General features: G+C 48.7%; 1 protein-coding gene and 1 long non-coding RNA gene across 6 annotated transcripts in view; one reads left to right on the top strand and one right to left on the bottom strand.

Moving 5' to 3' along the window:
- Positions 1-5,068: 5,068 nt before the first annotated feature.
- On the bottom strand, positions 5,069-13,122 carry LOC139075924 (uncharacterized). Its single transcript, XR_011526889.1, has 2 exons — positions 12,917-13,122; positions 5,069-10,360 (listed from the first exon to the last, which is right to left on the bottom strand). It is a non-coding gene; the product is annotated as an uncharacterized lncRNA (long non-coding RNA).
- Positions 13,123-13,146: 24 nt separating this feature from the next.
- The window catches only part of FLNB (filamin B), a 133,527-nt gene continuing 125,723 nt past the window's right edge, over positions 13,147-20,950 (top strand). For all 5 annotated transcript variants that reach the window (XR_011526888.1, XR_011526887.1, XM_070574810.1 and 2 more), the window contains exon 1: positions 13,147-13,627. Coding sequence is in view for 3 of the 5 variants with exons in the window: in XM_070574810.1 (XP_070430911.1) it covers positions 13,336-13,627 (292 nt within the window). In the remaining 2 variants the exon portion in view is untranslated. The remainder of the gene's footprint in view (positions 13,628-20,950) is intronic.

The following is a 20,950-nucleotide window of genomic DNA, read 5'->3' as shown; positions in this document are numbered from 1 at the left end:
GAAGATGGGCACGGATGTTAGCTCAGGGCCAGTCTTTCTCAGCAAAAAAGAGGAGAATTGGCAGATGTTAGCTCAGGGCTAATCTTCCTTAAAAAAAAAAAAAAGAAAGAAAGAAATCTGTCGTTTATGCCTCCTCATATCAACAGCTAAGTAACTGGCCACACCCCTCATGCGGGGTAAGAGTGCAGTCCAGGGCTGGCTGATACAAGGCCCACGTCCCTCTGACTGTGGGGTTGGGTCAGGGTCAACGGAGCCAGCTAGCATCAGCCCTGGACTTTTGCTGCAAGTCTGGGAAAGAGCTCTCTCCCTGTAGGGGTTGTTGAGGAGGTCAGCCTGGAGCAGCTAGGGGGTGTCCTTATCACCAGGTGGGGTGCACCTGCCTGAGAAGGAAGCCAGCAGAGGGCAAGGCAGAGCCCTGGATGGAGTGAGGCAGGTCTTGATGGTGTCCCCTAGGCCTCTGGATCCAGACGTGCCTGATCCACCCCCTTGGGCTGGTTACAGGGACCAATCAATTCCCTTTTTTTTTTTTAGGAGTTTAAGCTGAGTTTTTGTCACTGGCAAGCAGGAGAGTCCTGATTGATAGATGTGTGCTCAGTAAACTCGCATTGACTAAGGGACTGGGTGAGCATCGAGCGCTCTGGCCCTCCCCTGAGCTCTTTAAGTCTGAGGGTGACTCCATGGGGAGGACCCTGCTTCCCTGTGGGACCATAAGGACTTGCAGGCATTCTTCAGTTGGCCTGGGAACGTGCCCTCTCCGTTCTCCCCACCTGCAGGGCCTGCCATCCAAGTCTAAGGTTCTTTCCGGAGAGGGAGGAGGCTCTGCTCAGGCAGGTGTGCAGCTGGCCCAGAAGCTGAGTCCTTGTTTTCCTCTCCCTGACCCAAACCTCCCCAACAGGGAAGATGTCAGGTTCTGCTTGGAGAGGGGAAATGGGAAAGGGGGCTGAGGCCTGGGGAAAGCCTGAGGGGTTAGGGCCTTTATCAGTCCCATTTTACAGATGAAGACACTGAGGCCAGGGAGGTTAAGTTACTTATCCTCAAACCTGGGGCCCACCAAAGAGAACTCAGAACTCTTTTTTTCCTCCTCCTTAACGATTTTCCATCTAGTGTCCGCAAATTTTTTTCTGCCTTTCTTGCCCTCCCAAATATGGATACTCATTCCTTATGATGACTCACTCCTTTCTCTTCGGTCTTGAAGAACAATGTCTGGGCAGACCTGGGTTTGTGTCTCTGCTCCCTGATGGACAAGCTGTATGTCCTCGGGCCAGTGTCTTCACCTCTCTGGGGCTTGGTCCCTTCAACAATGGCAGTGGAGATGCTCTCAGGCTTTTTATGAGGATTACGTGAGTTAATACATGTAAAACGTTTAAAATAGTAAGCTCTTTTGATGTACTCAATAAATGGCAGTTTTTATCATTAATTTCCTTCAGAAATTATACTGTGCAGTATTTCTTGTAATGAAATAGAGGGAAATGTTCTCCCAAATAAGTAAATAAATAATCCCACTTTGAAAACTGCAATTTTGGGGCCAGCTGGTGGCATAGTGCTTAAGTTCATACTCTCCACTTTGGTGGCCTGGGTTTTGCAGGTTTGGATCCTGGGTGCGGACCTATACATCATTCCTCAAGCCATGCTATGGTGGTGTCCCACATTCAAAATAGAGGAAGATTGCCACAGATGTTAGCTCAGGGACAATCTTCTTCAGCACAAAAAAGAAAAGAAAAGAAAAGTGCAATTTTACCAGCCTAACTCTTCTTTTTTTTTTTTTTTTTTTTGCTTTTTAATTTTTAAGTCTTTATCTGTGTTGGCAGGAGAGCAGCAGCTGGAGGAGTAGGGAAGGAGGGTCTGGTGCTTCCTGCTTCTCGCCATGGTGGGCTCACTGGTTTTAGGTCAGCCTTCCCACCCAGAACACCTAGAAGTGGCCCAGAAAGATGCGCCTGAAATTGGGAGTTGCTTTTCCCCTCAAGGTGTGTACTGACTGGGGCCGTGGAGAGGCTGAGAAGCTGGCAGAGCTTTGGTGTCTCAAAGTCTCGGGGAACAAAAATTGGAGTGCAGGACCCATCATGGTGGCCGATCTGTGAAAAATGCCCCAGGCTTTAGGGGGAATTCTAATAACTGTGATTAATACATTCAGGAAGTTAGATAACGAGAATTTCAGCAGGAAACTGGAAACTAGAGAAAAGAATCAAGTGGAAGTTCCAAGACTGAAAAATACAATACGAAAATTAAGATTTGCAGTTAAGATCACAGGCTCTGATCAGAGGCCACCGTGCCCGGGTTAGTCCTAGCCCCAGCCTTTGCTATGTCCAATGCCAGTCCTTGTTTCTGTTTTATTGGTGGAATTCACACGACGTACATGGAGGCATTTGAGAGTGCACGGTTCAGTGGTTTTTAGTGTGTTCACAACGTTATGCAGAAACCAGCTCTCTCTAGTTTCAAAATTTTTCATCATATCACGAAACACCCTGTACCCATTAAGCAGTCACTCCCCATCCCCCACTCCTCCCCTGGTAACCTCTGGGTTGCTTTCCGTCTCTACGGATTTGCCTATTATGGCTATATCATGTAAAATAAAGCATACAGTATGGAACTTTGTGTCTGGCTTCTTTCACTTAGCATGTTTTAGAGGTCCATCCAAATTGTAGTATGAATCCGTATGTCATTCCTTATTATGGCTGAATAATATTTCATTGTATGGATGTACCACATTTTGCTTATCTATTCACCCAGTGATGGACATTTGAGTTGTTTCTGTTGTTGGCTAGTATGAATAATGTTGCTATAAACATTTGCATACAAGTTTCTGTGTGCACATGTTGTCATTTCTCTCGGGTATATACCTAGGTGTGGAATAAGTCCTTGTTTTGTTTTTGGTTTTTTTTTTTTTTTGAGGAAGACTGGCCCTGAGCTAACATCCATGCCCATCTTCCTCTGCTTTATACGTGGGACGCCTACCACAGCATGGCTTGACAAGCAGTGCTATGTCTGCACCCGGGATCTGAACTGGCAAACCCCGGGCCACTGAGAAGCGAAATGTGTGAACTCAACTGCTGCGCCACCGGGCCGGCCCCAAGTCCTTGTTTTTTAACTTCTTGCTGCAGTTTCTTTGTCTGTAAAATGGGACTGATGGTGGTACCTAACACATAGCGTTACACAAGACAATAAACGCAAAGTGTTAAAGTTTGATAAATGGCTGCTATTGATCAGAGTCATTACCCAATCAGATTGTATTTGTTGACATGTCTGTTAACAGCTCGGTCACAGGTTCCAGGAGGGCAGGGGGTCTCCAATGCGTGTCTGCACCCCCAGTGCCTGCTGGCATGGAGCAGACACTCAGTAACGATTTCTGGAGTATTTGGAGGGGATTCTTCCCCATGCACCGTCTTGTCCTTCCCTTAGGCTCTGCCAGTGTCTTGAGGTGCACAGATGTTATTGCTCTTTTTCAACCACTGAGGAAAAGGAGGCTCCTGGAAGCTGAATACCTTGATTAATGTTACAAGACTAAAGAGAAGCGGAACCTGAACTCCAGTCTAAACCTGAAGCAAGAGTTCATTCATTCATTCAACATCAAATATTTACTGAGCACCTGCTGTATGCCAGGCATGTTCTAGGCAGTGGCGTCTTCATAAATTATTTGGGAAGACAGTAAAAACAAGATAAAAAGGTGTACACTAGAAGCTGATATGTATCAAGGAGAAAAATCAGGCAGAAAAGGAGGACAGAGAGTTTCCAAGGGAGGGTGAGAAAATTTCAGTCGACCTGGGGTGTCACAGAGAACGGGACTTAGAGTTTAGATTTGAGGGCGTGAGGGAGGAAACCGTGTGGACATCTCTAACTATGACTCGCTAGGATCAAATTAGAAGCAGCTTTGGATGAAGATCTTTCTGGATAGTGATGATGATGATGACGACAGGTACCACTTCTGGATCACGGTGTGTGTGCGCAGCCCACGTTGCCTGCACTACTTCATAAGCACCTCAGAAGAGCTGTGTGAGGTGGGTGTTACTGTTATTCCCACACAACTCATCAATGGCAGAAGGGGGTTTGAACCTGCATCTGAGTCCAGAGTCTGTGCCATGCCTGGACTTCCCAAGGTGTCCTGGGAGGCAGTGCGGTGTATGGTTCTGGGCTTGGGCTCCAGAGTCAGACCTATTAATGGGATGCGTTTGGGCTGCTTGCTTAACCTCTCTGCGCCTCAGTTCCTACCTCACGAAGTGATGTGAGGATTAAATGCGGCAACAGATATAAAACACTTGCTCAGTACATGGGGTAGTTGTTGACATGATTGCCATTGTTATTACTAGAGAAGTTTTGCATTCTAGAAAGCCAGTTGATCCGGTGGACTTCCTCTGGTCCTAACCAACTTGGGATCACATGACTGGTGAACCATCTAGGCCAACATAGGGGCAAACCTCTCACCCTTGGAGAACAGGGGACCCTCTGAAGTCAGCCATGCTCGAGTTGTTCTCGTGTTACTTCTCAATGAGCTTTTATGTCCAACAGCCTTCCCAGTTTAGGCTCTAGGGATCCCAAGGGAAAACGCGGCGTGTTCATGCTAACCCCTTGCCTCCCCTCACTATTAAAGAGCTGCACAGAGCATCTGGAGGGAGGACTGACCTCCAGCTATTTTGGAAGGGCCTGTCTCCTATCAGTGGCTGATTCTCGTCTGAGCTGAGAGTGTATTTACTGGCCAAAGTCTGCTCCAAAGTAAACATGTCATCACATTCCTCACAGCCCGTAAGCTCCATGGGGAGAAGCTGGGGCCATCGTGGAGCAAGGGTGGTGAGGAAACCTTATCTGACTCCATTTCAGCAGGCTCCCACTTTGCTCACCCTGGGTGGGGAATATGCAGGAGAGAAAGGAACAGATAGTCTTCAATAAGCTGCTTGAAAGAACACATTGCAGTTACTTTACTCTGCAAAGACAGGTAGGGGAGACTAGGAGATTTAGAAGACAAACATGGTATGGAGTGAAAGAGTACACATTTTTATGTGGGTGTGCCTCTGAATTTATCCTTATTGCTTTTTTCTGCCCATAAAAGTAAAACAGACTTGTATTCTTTCTTTCCTCCTTTATTATTATTTTTTTGGTATGATTGACTTATAGTAAACTGCACAGATTTAAAGTGTACAATTTGATGTTTTTTGACACCCACCCACATCTGTATCCACACACATATTCATGAAACCATTACTACAATAAAAATGGGGAACATCCATCACTCCAAAAAGTTTCTCCATACTCTCGTGACTTCTCCCCCTCATCTCTCCCCTCCAACCCCCAGCAGCCCCAGGCGCACGCTGATCTGCTTTCTGTCACTATAATTAGTTTGCATTTTCAAGAGTTTTATATAAATAGAATCATGCGGTATGTATTCTTTTTCTGTCTGGCTCCTTTCACTTAGCATAATTATTTTGAGATTCACCTATGTTGTTATGTGTAGCAACAACCTAAGTTGTTATGTGTATGGAGGTCCTTCCCTTTTATTGCTGAGTACTAACTAGTCCACTGGGTGGACACGCCACGCTTTGTTCATCTATTCACCTGTTAATGGACCTCTGGGTTGTTTCCTGTTGGGGGCAGTTGCAAATAAAGCTGGTACAAACATCCAAGGACAAGTCTTTTTACAGACCCATGCTTTTATTTCCTTTGTGTAATTACCTAGGAGTGGAATGGCTGGATCATATAGTAGGTATATGTTTAACTTTATAAGAAATTGCTTTCCAAAGTGAGTGTGCCATTTTACCATCCCAACAACAGCTTATGTTTAAAAACCATTAGAGAAACATTTGAGGTAGAAAGAAAGTTCTTAAGATAGAAAGAAAAAGTTCTTATAATTCCACCTCCTAGAGACTGCCTGGTTCATGGTTTCCTATAAATCCTTCCAGCCTTGTTTTCTTATCCACACACAGAACCAGACCGAGACATAAAGGTGCCCCAGGAAGGCTCATAATTTCGCATCCCCTCAACTTGACATTTTAAAAACAGTTGTTGAAAATTTGCTTAGGCAGGATGTGGAGAAACTGAGTTTCAGTTAATAAAATGTATTGTTCCTCTTTCTTTTCAAAATAAAGGATTTATTACATACACGGAATGAAATCTGACCTTTTAACTTACTTAGAATTGTCCTGGAATTGTTGTTGTCCAAGCAGTCGCCTTCTTGAGGGCAGTATTAAAGGGCACAGATTCAGGTGACGCACTCACAGATCGCTAGTCTTGGGGCAGCACACAGCTCTGACCAAGGACTAAGCTGACAAGACCAAGGACCTGAGAGAATTGTCACCTAGCTGGACTCTGGCTTAGTGGCACAGACAAGAGTTGCCCTCGTGCTGGGGAGGAGAATGTTCTAATTTCCCCCAAAGGATGCTATTTCCCTCTGACCACTGGTTACAACAGGTCTGTCCTGTGTGGAAGCCTGAGTTACCTGGCACCATGTTTCGATCTAGTCCAGTGCTATCTGGGCTCCCCTTTTAGACCGGCACCCTGCTAGGCTGATTAGCTCTGTGCATATATTAACATGTAACAGTGTTACTTTTATTTAAAGAATGTGTACACAAATCATACAAATTTATGTTGGTCTGTAACTTGCTTTTCTTTTCCCCTGCTTAATAATAAATTCTGAGATCTTTTCATATCAGCCTATGTAGATCCATCACATTCTTTTGTGAAAAATGCAAGATAGGGCTAGCTCCGTGGGTGAGTGGTTAAGTTCGCGCGCTCTGCTTCGGCGGCCCAGGGTTTTGCTGGTTCAGATCCTGGGCGCGGACATGGCACCGCTCATCAGGCCATGCTGAGGCGGCATCCCATATAGCACAACTAGAAGGACATACAACTATGTGCTGGGAGGCTTTGGGGAGAAGAAAAAAAAAGATTGGCAACAGATGTTAGCTCAGGGCCAATCTTTAAAAAAAAAAAAAAAGCAAGGTAGTTCATCCGATGGAAGTACTGAAATGCAGTACTTCCCGACTTTAGTGAGCACATGAATCACCTTGGGGATCTTGTTAGACAGCAGCTTCTGATTCAGTAGGTCCAGGGTGGCACCTGAGATTCAGCACACTCCCGGCTGATGCCCAAGCTGCTGGTGGGACCATACTTTGAGAAGCAAGGCAACAACGCAAGTGAGGGACCCACAGGTGAGCGACATTTCAGCTGTTATAAACAGCGCTGAAATAAACATCCTTGAATATCCAAAAGAAGCACGAGAGAACAAGTTTTAGAGTCAGAAGACATAACGTTGAGCTCTGACCCTGACATTAACGGTGTGACCATGAGCGGTCACTTAACCTTTCAGAGCTACCAGTGCGTCCCTCCTCCCTGGCAATTCAAGAAGTGATCACAAGGGCCTCTCCTCTTTTAGACCCTAGGGATGAGATAAACAGTCCCGTCCTGGAGCACTGTGAGAATGATGATACTATTCCTGGCTTGCCTAGCATTCGGGGAGGCGCAGTAGATGAGATAAGGATGGAAAAGGGCTTTGTCAGCCATACAGTGGCCACAAAGGGGCACTTCTGTTCCAGTCAGAAGGCAGACTGGCTTTGCCAGGTGAGCAGCGGCTAGACAGGGTTTTCTTTAGCAAAAAGTGCTCTGTGGCATTAGTCTGCACTTTAAAAAAACAAACCAGACCCACACATAAATCTTCCAAAGAAGCCAAAGTCAGACTGGGTGGAGGAAGAGGGCCCAGGAAAGGGCCCAGTCATTTGCAAACTGGTTTTGTTTTGGTGTGTGTGATTCCAGCAAGATGGGGTGGGGTGTGGGCATGCTCTGGCTGTGAGTTCCACCCTGGGCTGGAGGGCCCAGAGGGAGGAAGTCAAGGCCCTCAGCAGGCTCTGTCTCTCTGCCCCTGCCGAGTGAACTTCATTCCCTTCCCATCGCCAGGCAAACTGTGCCTCTGGCAATCAGGGCTGAGGGCTCTGAGGGACTGAAGAGCTTAGCGACTCAGAACTGGCCTCTCGAGCTGGTTAGACCAGGGTTTGAATCCAGACTCTGACACCTAATACCAAACGGATCCTGAGCAAGTGACTTGATTTTTTTGGCAGCCTCAGTTTCCCTACTTGTAATATGGGCATGATAATAAGAGCACTGAGCTCCCAGTGTTTTCGAGAAGATTAAAAAAGATAACTCACAGACATGATATGCTTAGCTCAGGACCTGGCACTAGCAAGCGGCCATTTACTACAGTTGTAGGATCCAGAGAGAGAATACCGATTAAATCACAATCATGGTCACATGCTGGACCGTGTGTGAGTCCAGTAAAGAATGGCTTTCCTGAGGTTGCTCTGCCCCTTCTGAGCTCCACCTTAGCCAGCGGGTGAGTGGAGAGTTGGGCCAAAGGTCTGCAGCGCTCACCTCATCTCAGAGCAGGGCTGGCTCGGGGGGGCCCTGGGCCTTCAAAATGCCATGGCCTTTCGCCACCCCTTTCGGGGAAGGCCTGCCCTCCCAGCACCCCTGCAACCCTCCTCCCTCTTCCTGCCAGAGTGGGCTTTCTCCCAGCACCCCACCCACATGGTCCCAGGACCTCTGCAGCTGGGGCTGGGCGCTGGAGGGTGAGAACTCTCAACTCTCCAGGGAGCTGCAGAGAGAAGCAGCTCCTCTTCCTCTTGGGGCAGAGGCAAAGCAAATATTCTCTTTTTTATTTTGCTTCTCTTTCTTTCTGGCAGGGTGTGGACACTGGTATAAAATTACAAGGGAGAAGGCCCCGCCCTGGGGGAAGGATGCAGCTGGGGAGGACACAGATTCATTCTGCAAGTCCTGGTTCTCCATCTCTGTTCCCTTTGGAAAGCGGGCTTCTAAATCTGGAACTTTCAGTCTTCACTCTGATGTGCACTCGTATCAGAATCACAATCACGACACTATCACGATATTATCACAGCATCATCAGCACCCTCATAGCAGTATCAGCTCTCTCGGCAGACATGTACATGTTAAGTGCTGTACACACAGTTCTTCATTTATCGGAAACTCCTAGGAGGTATGCCCGTAGGTTTCAGGTAAGGAAGCAGTCAAGGACAGCCCCAGGTCCCTGCTCTCAGTCATGACTACTCCCTTGCTTAGTACCCGGTCTCTGTCACTCTGTGACCTTAGGCATATGACTACTCTGCTCAGCCTCAGTTTCCTTACCTACAAAACAGGGGTAATAACAACACCTCCTGGGGTGGTTGTGATGATTACATGAGAAAATGCCAGTACTCAAGAAACGGGAACTTCTATTAGTATTATTTCTATTATTATTACTGTTATGAATATCCTGACATGCTGCTTTAGTAGTGGACCCCAGGATGCCACCAAAGAACACGGGTTCACCTGGGACCCCTCTGATGGAACTGGGGTTCCTGAAGTGTGGACGAGGGTTTCCCATATAGGGGTGGGGGGTCCCAAGGTCAGGACCCTGGTGAGAGCATCATGGATCTCCAACGTATTAACTGGTTTATTTCAATATCAAGCATCTCTCTATACCTACATTGTCTAATATGAGCCACCAGTAGCCAAAGAAAGCTATTGGGCACTGAATTGGGTCTGAATAATATATTTAAAAATACTCTTGTGTTGAAATTATAGCTTTTTGGATTTATTAAGTAGAGTGACCAACTTAATCTGGTTTGCCAGAGACATTCCTGGTTTTATTACTGAAATGAAATGTCTGTATCCCAGGAAACTCCTAAGTCCTGGGCAAACCAGGACAGTTGGTCACCTTAATATTGGTTAAAATATCTTATTCTAATTAATTTCGCCTGTTTCTTTTTGATTTTAAGTGACATGTAATAACTGTTAAGTGTTACTAGAAAATTAAAAATTATAATGTGGCTCTCGTTATATTTACATTGGCCAGTCCAGGCTCTATTAGGTCTTAAACCCCTGACTATACTCTGTAAGGGGACAGAGATGACAGTTGGCCTCCTTCAGAAACTGACCACAGAAAATAGCAACTAAACTTTAGCATAAAACCAGCTCTGTGACCACACAAGCTGTGAGAGCGAGGGGACTGCAGCATGGCCATGACTTTCCCAGGTTGGAGGGGAGAGATGAGAGCATTCTTGGCGGAGGGAACTGCCTGAGCAAAGGCACAGAGGTGGGATCAGGGGAACGTTTGCACACTTGCTTGATGAGAAGACCCTCTTCCGATCCGACTCAGACGGGCTGATTCAGCAACTCATACAACTTCGAGAAGCAGGCTCACGGTGCTTCAACCTCGGCCCGGTGTTTATCTCCCAATTCAGCCTGTCTCTTCCTTGTGGATGTCTGCGCATCTGCTGCTGCCTTGTCAGGTCCATGCTGACGTGGGGGGCTTGCTGCTCTGCTTATGTTTTCTTCGTCAGTTTATTCTGACCAGGATCTCTTGGGGCTTGTGGCGGATCAGTGTCAACATCTGTGGGGAAGAGACAGGGAGGGCAGCCATGGCTTCGTACAGAGACAGATTGGAGTCTGGGAAAATACAGTTAATTCCAGATGTTTCAGGGACTGGTTGTGAAGTTTGTTAATTTTGCCTGGTTTCTAGCTACATTTATTGAGCGTCTATTGTGTGCCAGGCACTACACTAAGAGTTTTGCTTGTGTTATCTAATAACCCCAGGAGTGGAGTAGGTGCGTTATCTCTATCACTTGGATGAGAAAACATGCTTGCAGAGGTTACTTGTTCAAGGTCACAAAGACAGAACAGCCAGAATTCACACCCGAAGCCTGTGCTTTTCACTTCTCTACACCCTCCCACTCTGGGCAGTTCTATGAAAAGATCAGAGAAGCCTAGGACAAAATTTAGGGTATTTGTTAAATAAAGGCGCCGTCAGGCAAAACTGTGGAATGTGTTGGCTAAAATGCTCCTGCAGAAATGCCTACCTTGAGTTGTTTGCCCTCATCTGTCATCAAATATCGATAACGAGCCATCTGAAGACCTTGTCTGCTTCCTCTCCTCATCTCAGAACACACTGACCCCCATCCTCCACCGCGGCTGCTGAGTCCCCTTCATCCCCACCATAAATCGCTCCCTCGAGAACGCGAAGGCTTCTCCGGACTGGATGGAGGGAATCGCGGGACTCAGCCTAAGACAGGGATGTCTCAGCTCCCAGTGAAGTGGACTGGATATTTACATGCAGAATTTCTTTAGTTATTTGTGTCAAGAACTGGTGAAAACAGAAATATTTTATAAGAAAGGGGAACCTGAGCCCATTCGCAGCTGCTGATTGTGCTGAGTTGATCATTTAAGCTCCAGTCACACCTAGCAGGGAGGAGCTCCCCTTGGAGTGAGACACTGGCAGATAAATTTTGATGGATGACTTTGGGTGGAGGAAAGCTTGAGGAACCAGGAGCCTCGGGCATGGGGGAGGCAAAGGTCACCAACACTGCCTCTAGTGAATGTGCTGCTCAGACTGTGTGGACTAAGACAGGGCCCAGGCTGGGAACAGCATGGGGGCCCTTAGGCACAGTGTAGACTTCGGAGTTAGACCCAGGTTCAAGCCCGGCTTTGTCTAGTCCTTACCAGCCAACCTCCAGCAAATCTCTTCACTTAGTCACTAAGGAGGGGAATAATCCTTCAAATAGTTATTGCAGGGCCAGGTAAGACACTCTCTCCCCCAGGCTGTTTTCAGCATTTCTAGTGAGTGAGACAATCTGTCTGAACAAAGCATTTCATCATTGTATGCAAATGACCTGTTACAGAAAGTTAAAACCACAAATCTACTGGCTTCTCTTGGGCTAGAAGCCCTTGACCTCCATCCTGCCCAGCCCTTCTTCCCCCAGGAAGCCTGCCTGCCCTGACCCCCTTCCCCCAACCCTTGGCTAGGTGTCACTTCTTGGGCCCAGGGCACCCTGTGCTTTTCTTACAGATTGGATTCCAGTTCTGTTTGTGCTGTGTGCCCTGGGCAAGTCACTTAACCTCTCAGTTAATTCTTGTCAAACCAGGCCAATAGAAAAGGAACCGCTTAGCACAGCTCTTGGCACAGGGACAGAGCAGGTACTCAGGAGATGCTAGCTGCTACTCTTATAATTATTCAGCTGTTGACAGCAGAGGTCTGGCCAGGGTCTCCGCTGTTTCCCAGCAGCTAGTGCAGGACCTGGATGAGTATAGAACAGGGGCTCCATGCATGGTGTTGGTAGGCAGAATAATGGTCCACAAAGATGCTCACCTCCTCATTCCCAGAACCTGTGAACAATACCTTACAGGGCAAAGGGGAAGTAAGGTTACAGATGGGATCAAGATCGCCAACCAGCTGATTTAAAAATATCCCGGATTAACCAACTGGGTGCAACAAGGGTCCTTAAAAGAGTTAGAGGAAGATATGACTGGAGAACCAGAGAGATGACAGTGTGAGAAAGACTGCCTGCCCTTGCTGGCTTTGAAGATGGAGGAAGAGGCCACAGCCAAGGAATGCAGGAAGCTTCTAGAAGTTGGAAAAGGCAAGGACACACATTCTCCCCTGGAGCCTCTGGAAAGGACTGCATCCTGCCAACACCCGATTTTACTTGGGGAGACTCGTGGAGGGCATCTAAGCTCCAGAACGGCAAGATAATAAATTTGTGGTTTTTTTCAGGACAAAGTTTTGGTAATTTGTAGCAGCAGCATTAGGAAACTAATACACAGCCAGTTATTGTTCATTTCTAGTATTACTACGGAGCTGTCTGTCATCGTTGATTTGTATTTTTCTCTCCCATTAGTCTATGAACTCCTCAAGGCTAAGGAATAAATTTGTCTTATTTACCACTGGTTCACAGTCACTAAGAGGGCCTGGTACACAGTTGGCACTCAATAAACGCTATGAATAATATTATCATTCATATGAGTTTAATTAACACGAATAGTAAAACGTCCGTTTCCTTCACAGTCTCTTCCAGTGCCTAACAGACCCTATAGTAGATGAAGTGCCTCTCCCCGCTCACCCCTCCCCCATGGCCCACGCCGCCGTCCCCGCCCATTCTGTCCAGCTCCCGACCTCTGCAGTCCCCTCACTCTGGGACCGGGTGACCTTTCCGTCAGATAGCCCGACGTCTCTCGCCCAGCTCCCTTTCTCCAGGCCGTGAGCACACAGCGCGGGGTCCCGGGACGTCTTGGAGGACGCGGGGCGCAGTGCCCGCCTCGGGCAGCAGGGGGAGAGCGTGGCTCGGGAACACCCGCCCGAGGGTTGGGACAGGGCGGGGCATCGGGGCGGATCGGCTCAGTGCGCAGGCGCGGGGCCAGACGCCTCGCGCGGCCAGGGGCAGGCGGCCGCAGAGCAGCGCCGGCCGCGACTCCGGTAGCAGCGAGTTCGAGCCCCGCGCCCCCTCCGCTTCGGCTCTCGCTCCCCCGGCCCTTGGGTCTCCTGACGCCAGTCCCCGGCAGCTTGCTGCGCATTGCTCTCTCCCCGCCGCCAGGATGCCGGTAACCGAGAAGGACCTGGCGGAGGACGCGCCATGGAAGAAGATCCAGCAGAACACGTTCACGCGCTGGTGCAATGAGCACCTCAAGTGCGTGAACAAACGCATTGGGAACCTGCAGACCGACCTGAGCGATGGGCTACGGCTCATCGCGCTGCTCGAGGTGCTCAGCCAGAAGCGCATGTACCGCAAGTACCACCAGCGGCCCACCTTCCGCCAGATGCAGCTGGAGAACGTGTCCGTGGCGCTCGAGTTCTTGGATCGTGAGAACATCAAGCTCGTGTCCATCGGTGAGTGCCCTGGCGGGGCCAGGCGTCTGCGGGGTACCATCCAGTCCCCGCGCGTGCGCCCCCGCGGAAGACTGGGGCTCCCTGCCGCGCGCCCCCACCACGCCCAGCAGCCGCGGGCTGGGTGTGGATTTCGAGGCCAGGGGCGTCGTCCCCGAGGGAGTAGGGACATGGGGGAACCTAGGCCCCCTCCCTGGTGCCGTCCCCTGGGCTGGGACCTCGTGTAATAGCTCCGTGCCGTGTGCCCCGGCGGTGCGTTTCTGGGGGGCTGTGGGTTGAGAGCTTGGGTTGGGGCTACACGGGGACAGTTAGGGTTGTGGCATATCCGTGTACCTCGGGTGCCGCTGCGGGAGCTGAGGGGCTGGAAACTTGTGGTCCGCCGTCCCCGGGGGTGGGGCCCTAGTCAGGTTCTCCCCGGAGCGCTCGCGCCGCTGCGCCCAGGCTGGTGCGCTCGCTCGGCGGCCGCTGAACGGGCGTTGGCTCGGAGGCCAGGCGGGGAGACCTGGGGAGGGACCGCTCTCTGAGCCTGGGGCCTCCCCGCCCAGGTGGAGACGGACCGTGCACCCTCCCGCGTCGTCTCCGGAATGGGTGTGGGCCCCGAGGTGGGAAGGGGAGCCGCAGGGGTGTGTCCTCCTCGCTCCCTTTGCTCCCCGCTGAGTTCTGGCCGGCGCCGCGGGGCGAGCCGCCCTCGCCGCTGAAGTTGTGACTTAGAGATGATGGTGGGAATGGTAATTGCTGCCTTTAGGGAGCCCAAACTGGAGCGCGCTGTGTGCCACAGCCTTCGGAGTTTTCTCAGTCTTTACGCATCCCGCCAGTTGGGGTGTCGTTAGGCCCATTTTACAGACATGGGGGTCCAGAGGATTAATTGACCTACCTCAGGTCATAGACGAAGCGAGGGTCCAGCTGAGAATCGAAGGAAATGGGTGACAATTAAAGGAGACTATGCCTTCCTCTCCCGGCCCTGGCCACACCAGGGTCTTCCTGAGAGGAGGGAGGGAGTTGGTGTTGGGTCCTCTCTCCTTGAGCTGGGGAAGGAGAATGAGGATGAGGTCCCTCCTGTGACCCGGGCTAGTGGAGGGCACCCAGAAGGGTCACAAGGCTGCTGCTGAGAGTGTCGACTGTCGTGGTAGGAGCAAGGGGTGTGTTGTATGCTTGTGTGAGTGTGTATGTATGCAGAGAATGTGTGTGTACACACTGCACGTGTGTACAGAGCATGCATGTGTGCGAAGAGTGTGTGTGTACACAGTGTGCGTGTGCAGAGAATGTGTGTGCACCTACATTGTGTGTGTGAGTTCTGCCAGGTGAGCATCTTACCAGGGAGGAGCTGGCCCAGGCCTGGGTCTAGGGTCTCTTCCTGAGGAAACCGGGCCTTATTGTGACCCCTGAGACAGGAAGAAAGGGTGGTGGGTGTGACTGCTGGGATTTTCTCTAGCCTAAAAGGGGTTCCCTCTGGGCTGAATCTCTTCCGTCCTCTCCCTCGCCTTCCCCTCCACCTGTCCTGGCACAGAGGGCTGCTTCCTGGGCCCAGGCAGCTGCCACTGCCCAGTCAGCCTCCCCATCAAGGATGGTTTCTCTGCAGAGGGAAGCTGTGTGGCATGCTGTCGTCTTCTTTTGGGGGCCTATCTCCTGTAACTGTAGAAGGAGAACCTTAGAATTCTCCTGAAATTCTTTCCTTTTCAGAAACCAGCTTCCCCTCTGAGGAATCTCAAGGCCTGGTTGGGCTCAACTTGGATCCCTTCTCCTTTGTTTTAAAAATGTGTATTTATTTAATTAACTGAACAAAGAAACTTAAAGTAAACCAGGAGTATCCAAACATGACATGAAATCTCTTTAAAAAACAAAACAAACAAACAAAAAACCCAAACCACAGCCCCAGAAAATCTTGGACTGCCTGATTTACTGTTTACAGAGGCTGCGGCTGTGTCCAGCATGGCTTCCCATGTGTGCCCCGAACTTGGAGGTCTCATTCTAGACTTTATCTGGTCCCTAACATTTTTCTGCTAGACCCTCATGATTTTCATGCCTGAACCCACCCAGGCCATGGTGACTACCATTGTCCTGACGTTCCGGGGTTAGCCTCCCCTTCCCCACTTGTGGGCCTGTGGGCTGTTGGCAGCTTCTTGCTGTGGACCTCTTTCCACCACAAGTTACATTGTTTTATTTTATTTTCTCCTTTTAAATTATTTCCTGGATCGTATTCCGCAAAGTGGCATTCCTGGGTCAAAGGGTCTGACCACATTTATGACTCCTGTCATTGGCTGCCTAGTTGCACTCCAGAAAAATCTCACAGCAAACAGGTTTTCCAGTCTCTGGAGACTGATGGGCAACTTGCCAAGTGCCCAGACTCCCGTGGGGGTAATGCCTGAGGCCTCTTGCCTCTGCTCCTGGGGCTGTCCTGGGTGAGGGCCCTTCAGTCACATCCAGCTTGGACTTCAGTTCAAGTATTCCCTGCTTATGCTGTGTTTGCATTGTGCTGACAACGACACTAGCTCCAATTTGGGGGCACCCACTAGGTGTTAAGTGTGTTCCGTTGGTCACTCCATTGATCAACCACCTTGAATACTTGAGTTTCAGTTTCCTTGTGTATATAATGATCTACTTCAGCAAGTCACTGGGAGGCTTATGGGCTTGCTCCATTCCTGGCCAAATGCTTAGAAAATGGTTGCTATTATTACTGTGGTGGTTGTTAGTTTTATTATCTCTATCTAAAGATGGGGAAAGAGGAGTGAAGTAACTTGCAGAGGACATTGAGCTAGTAAATGATGACTGGAACCCAGGTCTGCTCAGTTGTTGAAATTGAGCCTTAACTGACCTGCCTTCCAGTGTCAGAAATGAGTAAAATACAGGTTCCCTCCCACACCCAGAAAGCCCTGTTACGCTAAGTTTTGCAAGTCTGGAATGTTGGGGTGACTGCTGGACACTCACACTTTGAGCCTCTGGCCTTGAACAAAGCAGGGATCTCAAGGCCGCAGGTGAGTGATGGGATTAATCCTCTGAACTGTGAGGAGGCTCCCAGGAGGCGAATGTCATGAGGGAGGGGAGTGGAATCAGTTTTGTGTCAAGGTGAATTTGTTGGGGGAATGGCTGCCCTATCTCCACTGTGTTTGTTTGTTTTGGAGATTTCCTGCTACCCAGTGGATGGCATTTTACTCCATAATCCGGGAAGATATCTTTGAACGAATGCAGGGTTTTGTATACATTGGGTAACTCCCAACAATATGTGTTATGGGAATCATTAGCGTTGTGTACAGGCGCCCTGCTCTGAAACATGAGATGGTCAAAAGCTGCCAGAAGACTGTGGCTTTTCTGCCTGGAATTCACTAAAAGACTGCCCTGGCTGTTTATTCACATTTGTGAGTCGTTGTAAAGTGGGCACATCCTAGGCTCCATCCAAAAGTTGAAGATTTCCTTCAGTTTCTTGCTATATCCTAGGCAGTTCATAGTGAGGCTCAGCATATTTAATTTTAGTTGTCTGCCAGGAGCTGGCAGTTTTATTTACTTGTTTTTCCAAAAACCTTTCTGACACTGGGCAGCCCGGCCAACTTGGAGAAAAAGGGGTCTCTCAGCTCAAGAATGACAATCAAGGCTGCCTGGAAGTTTGGATGGTGTGTTTTGGTTTGATCCTTCACAAAAAGACATTCTTTCCTTTTCAGAGGATGCGGTCTGACCCTAATGTTTACTTAAGGTGCCTCTGCCAGGCCAGCGCCCCGGAGCAGGCGGAGTGCATGTTCCCGAGACCTTGGGTCACTGAGCAAAGTTTCTAGGGTGGTAGGTCACTGTGCCACTCAGCCCCTTTTCCTTCCTTTTGTCCCTCTCCTATCAAAATAAGGTACAAATAATCCTAAATTCTGCTCTTTCCTGAAGTACCTAGCAAATGCTAGTGTCTTTTAGGCAATGTGCAGTAGTCCAGACCCAGAGAATGCTTAAACAGTAACAAAGTAGCATACTTTTTCAAAATTAACAAGTTCTGGGCTGCTTGCAACAAAGTAACATTTTAGCACAGTGGCTCTTGTAGTGAAGAGCAAGGATTCTTGGTTCAAATCCCACTTGCCACTAAGTAGCTTCTAAGAAACTTCTGTGCCTTGATTTCCTTATCACTAAAATGGGGATAATAATTACCTCCTTACAAGGTTATAAAAGTTAAACAAGTTAATATTTTTTAAAGTGCTTGGAACGGTTTGTGGCACATAGTAAGTGCTGTGTGAGTGTTTGTTAAATAAATAAAGTACAATCCAGTAATATTCTCAACAGTCATGCTGGAGGGTTTGCACACTGAGAGGACATTTAGAATTGGCGCTGCACTGGGAGACCGGCTTGGTTGCTTGATGTTGATTCTGTTCACTCTAATAGGGTTAGGGACTGCCTAGAGGGTGTCCTCTGCTTATGTTATGGCTGCCTCTGGGGCCCATTTACACCAACTTTGTTTCCAAGAGCTGGACGGGAGCTAGGGGTGGCTGGTCATTCCAACCTCCCACCCGGTTCAGGAATCTTTGGGCCAAATCACTTCCAGATGCCAGTTGGGCCTCTGTGGAACTCCTCCAGCAACAGCAGAGCCAGCGTGCCAGTCAGCAGCCGCCTTCGTTCTTGGAGAGTCTGTGCTGAAGGGGGGCTTTGATTTGGAGCCAAATTATGGCCCCCCACCCCCACCCCCAGGGTCCTGGTTCTGCGCTGCGAGGCGGGTGTCATGGGTGAGTTGAGAATGGCAGCTTTGCTCCTTGGGCAGCAGATGCTCAGGCTCAAAGCCTTTGGGCCCTGCCTGCAGCGGCTCCGTGGCCAGGGGTACCACATCACTCTGCTTTCCTTATAAATGGCCTCCGGGTCGGCACATACTAGGCTACTCTAGATACAGCCAAATGGTTCAGGGCGTGGGCCTGAAGCTAGACTGCCAGGATTCTAATCCCCACTCTGCCTCCTAACAGCTGTGCAACTCTGGTCCACTGCCTTAACCTTTCTGAGTCTCAGTTTCCCCATCTATAAAAGGGAGGAGACTAATAGTTCCTATCTTAGAATTGCCGATAGCATTGCATTTGATTAAGTTGTTAGATTAACAGAATGCTGGGCATTATCATTATTAATATTATTGTGCTTTTGAACCCAAGTCCAGGACTTTGTCTTGTCTTCCATCTATGCTCTGGCCAGTCCTACTTCTGTCATCTGGTGTGTTAACTCTTCCCTTCCCTTTGGAACCTTGGGACCTCTGATGAAGATGCCTCCCAAGGTTCTTTCTTTCTTCCTTTCCTCATTCAACAACTGTATGAAAGACCAACTCTGATCCAGGCCCCATGCTAGGGCCGCAGGAATAATGAGGGTCATGTCCCCGGCTTACCTCACACGCTGCTCAGCTTGGAGGAGAGACAAGTAACCAGGGAGTGTCCTTTTCACACCTTCAGGCACACAGAAATGACCTGGGGATTTTGTTAAAAATGTAGGTCTGATTCAGCAGGTCAGGGTGAAGCCTGAGATTCTGCGCTTCCACCCAGCTCCCAGCTGCTGCTGTCTGCAGACCACGCTGTGAATAGTGAGGACTGAGATGACAAGCCCTCTGAGGAGGAGGAAGAACACTTTCCCTCAGGCTGGGGTGGGGAGTCTGGAGGGCTCCCTGGAGGAAGGGGCCATTAAGCTGAGACCTACAGCCTGACTAGAATTAGGCAGGTGAATGGACAGTTAGCCAAGTGAGCACGGGAGTAGAAGAGCTGTGTCAGGTGGAAGTCAAAGGGGTGGTGGAGAGGTAGACAGGGTTGGTGCACACAAGGCCTTCTGAGGCTGGAGGCTGCCAACCGACCATCTTCCTTGAGTGAGCTTGGTGGGGGTGGGGGGTGGGCGGGTAGGTGAACCCAGCTGAAATGGATCATCTAATCTGGGGATCTCTCAACTGTTGCTCCAGTCATTCCTATCAGTAAAAATTTTTGAAAGTGCACCTTCCTCGTATATGTGTATTTATAAGCCATATACATATACCTCTGTTAGTCTGCGTATTAAACGTTAGTAAAACTTTGTTTCTTTTTAGATGACGAATCCGAATATAAGATCTGGCCTTTCTTGTGCTCTCATGTATTATCTGGTGTGCCTTTGGGGTGTGCCTGCCCTATTTGTAGGCTCCTGAGGATGTGTGTTTCTGCATTTCGTTTTTCTTTTTTTCCGTATCCTTCTTCTTCTACATTTAGTTTTCATCTTTAGTTAGCCTCAGGGAAGGAGGTGGATCTGTGATTATACTCCCTTCCCCCAACAAGTTGAACCAAATGAGTAAATCCGATGGAATGAGCCATTTCAATCTAAACACGTGCTGTTTCCTGCTCTTGCAATGGTTAAAATTGCCCTTCATGACATTCTACTAGAAGCCATCTTGCGTTTACTGTTGTAAATCTAGTTGTTCGTTAAACTGCTTGATAATCCCCAGATTGGCTCAGGTTATCGTATAATGAACAATGATACTTTCTTCTGGGGCTTGGAGACTGGTCTTGTATGTTAAGGTGCCTCGCTCACTTTTCTTGGGAAATTGAGTCCATGTTCTAGAGAGAGAGCTTCTTGGGAAAGATGATTAGAAAACCAAATGGTTCTGTTTATGACTGGAGTAACAGAACAGTAGATGCGGGGAGGTATACGTGGTGTAAAGGATGGAAGTACTGGGTATTTTAATCATACCCACTTAGTGTCATGAAAATTACTGGATTTTCCTGCAAGAAAAATGCTGAGCTATAGATGAAGTTGCTGCCTTTCTTCTAAGAGCCTTTTGGCCTTTGCCTTAAAGGTGTTTGGTAAGTTGTAGATAGTTGTCCTAACTCTTCTGCAAACTATTAAGTTATAAAAACAATTTGGGATTTTACTTACACCCGTTGTCTGGTCACAAAATTTACCAAAGAACATTTGCCTTCCCTGGTCTCCTTTCCAGCAGTCCCTGTGCAGTAGAAGGTCCCTGGTCAAGAGTTTCTTGTACTGTAAGCAGAGAAGCAGTTTGGTTTTTCACTTAGTTGAGGCTGGCTGTAAGGCTGGATTACTTTGACAGACCGTCTGACTTCCTCCCTTCGTCCATCGTCAAAAGCTGGCACAGGTAGACAGCCTGGCAAGGAGGACACTTGTCCTCCTCCTGCATGTTCCTTGGCTTTTCCTGGTCCCCGGCGTGCACACTGATGATGCCATTTGTGCACTGAGTGTCGAGGTTTGCATATGCATTCTCTAACATAATATCTAGCATTTTCGCATGTCGAGGTTTGCATATGCATTCTCTAACGTAATATCTAGCATTTTCACATGCCAACTGTCTAAGCATTGTCCTGAGTGCCTCACCTTTATTACTTCTAATTCTCATTATGAACCCTGCAGAGTGAG

This window comes from Equus przewalskii, chromosome 15, assembly GCF_037783145.1.
Source record: "Equus przewalskii isolate Varuska chromosome 15, EquPr2, whole genome shotgun sequence".
NCBI classification, from domain to species: Eukaryota; Metazoa; Chordata; class Mammalia; order Perissodactyla; family Equidae; genus Equus; species Equus przewalskii.
Note: the sequence above shows the minus strand (reverse complement) of the source record. Positions and strands in the feature narration are given on the sequence as shown.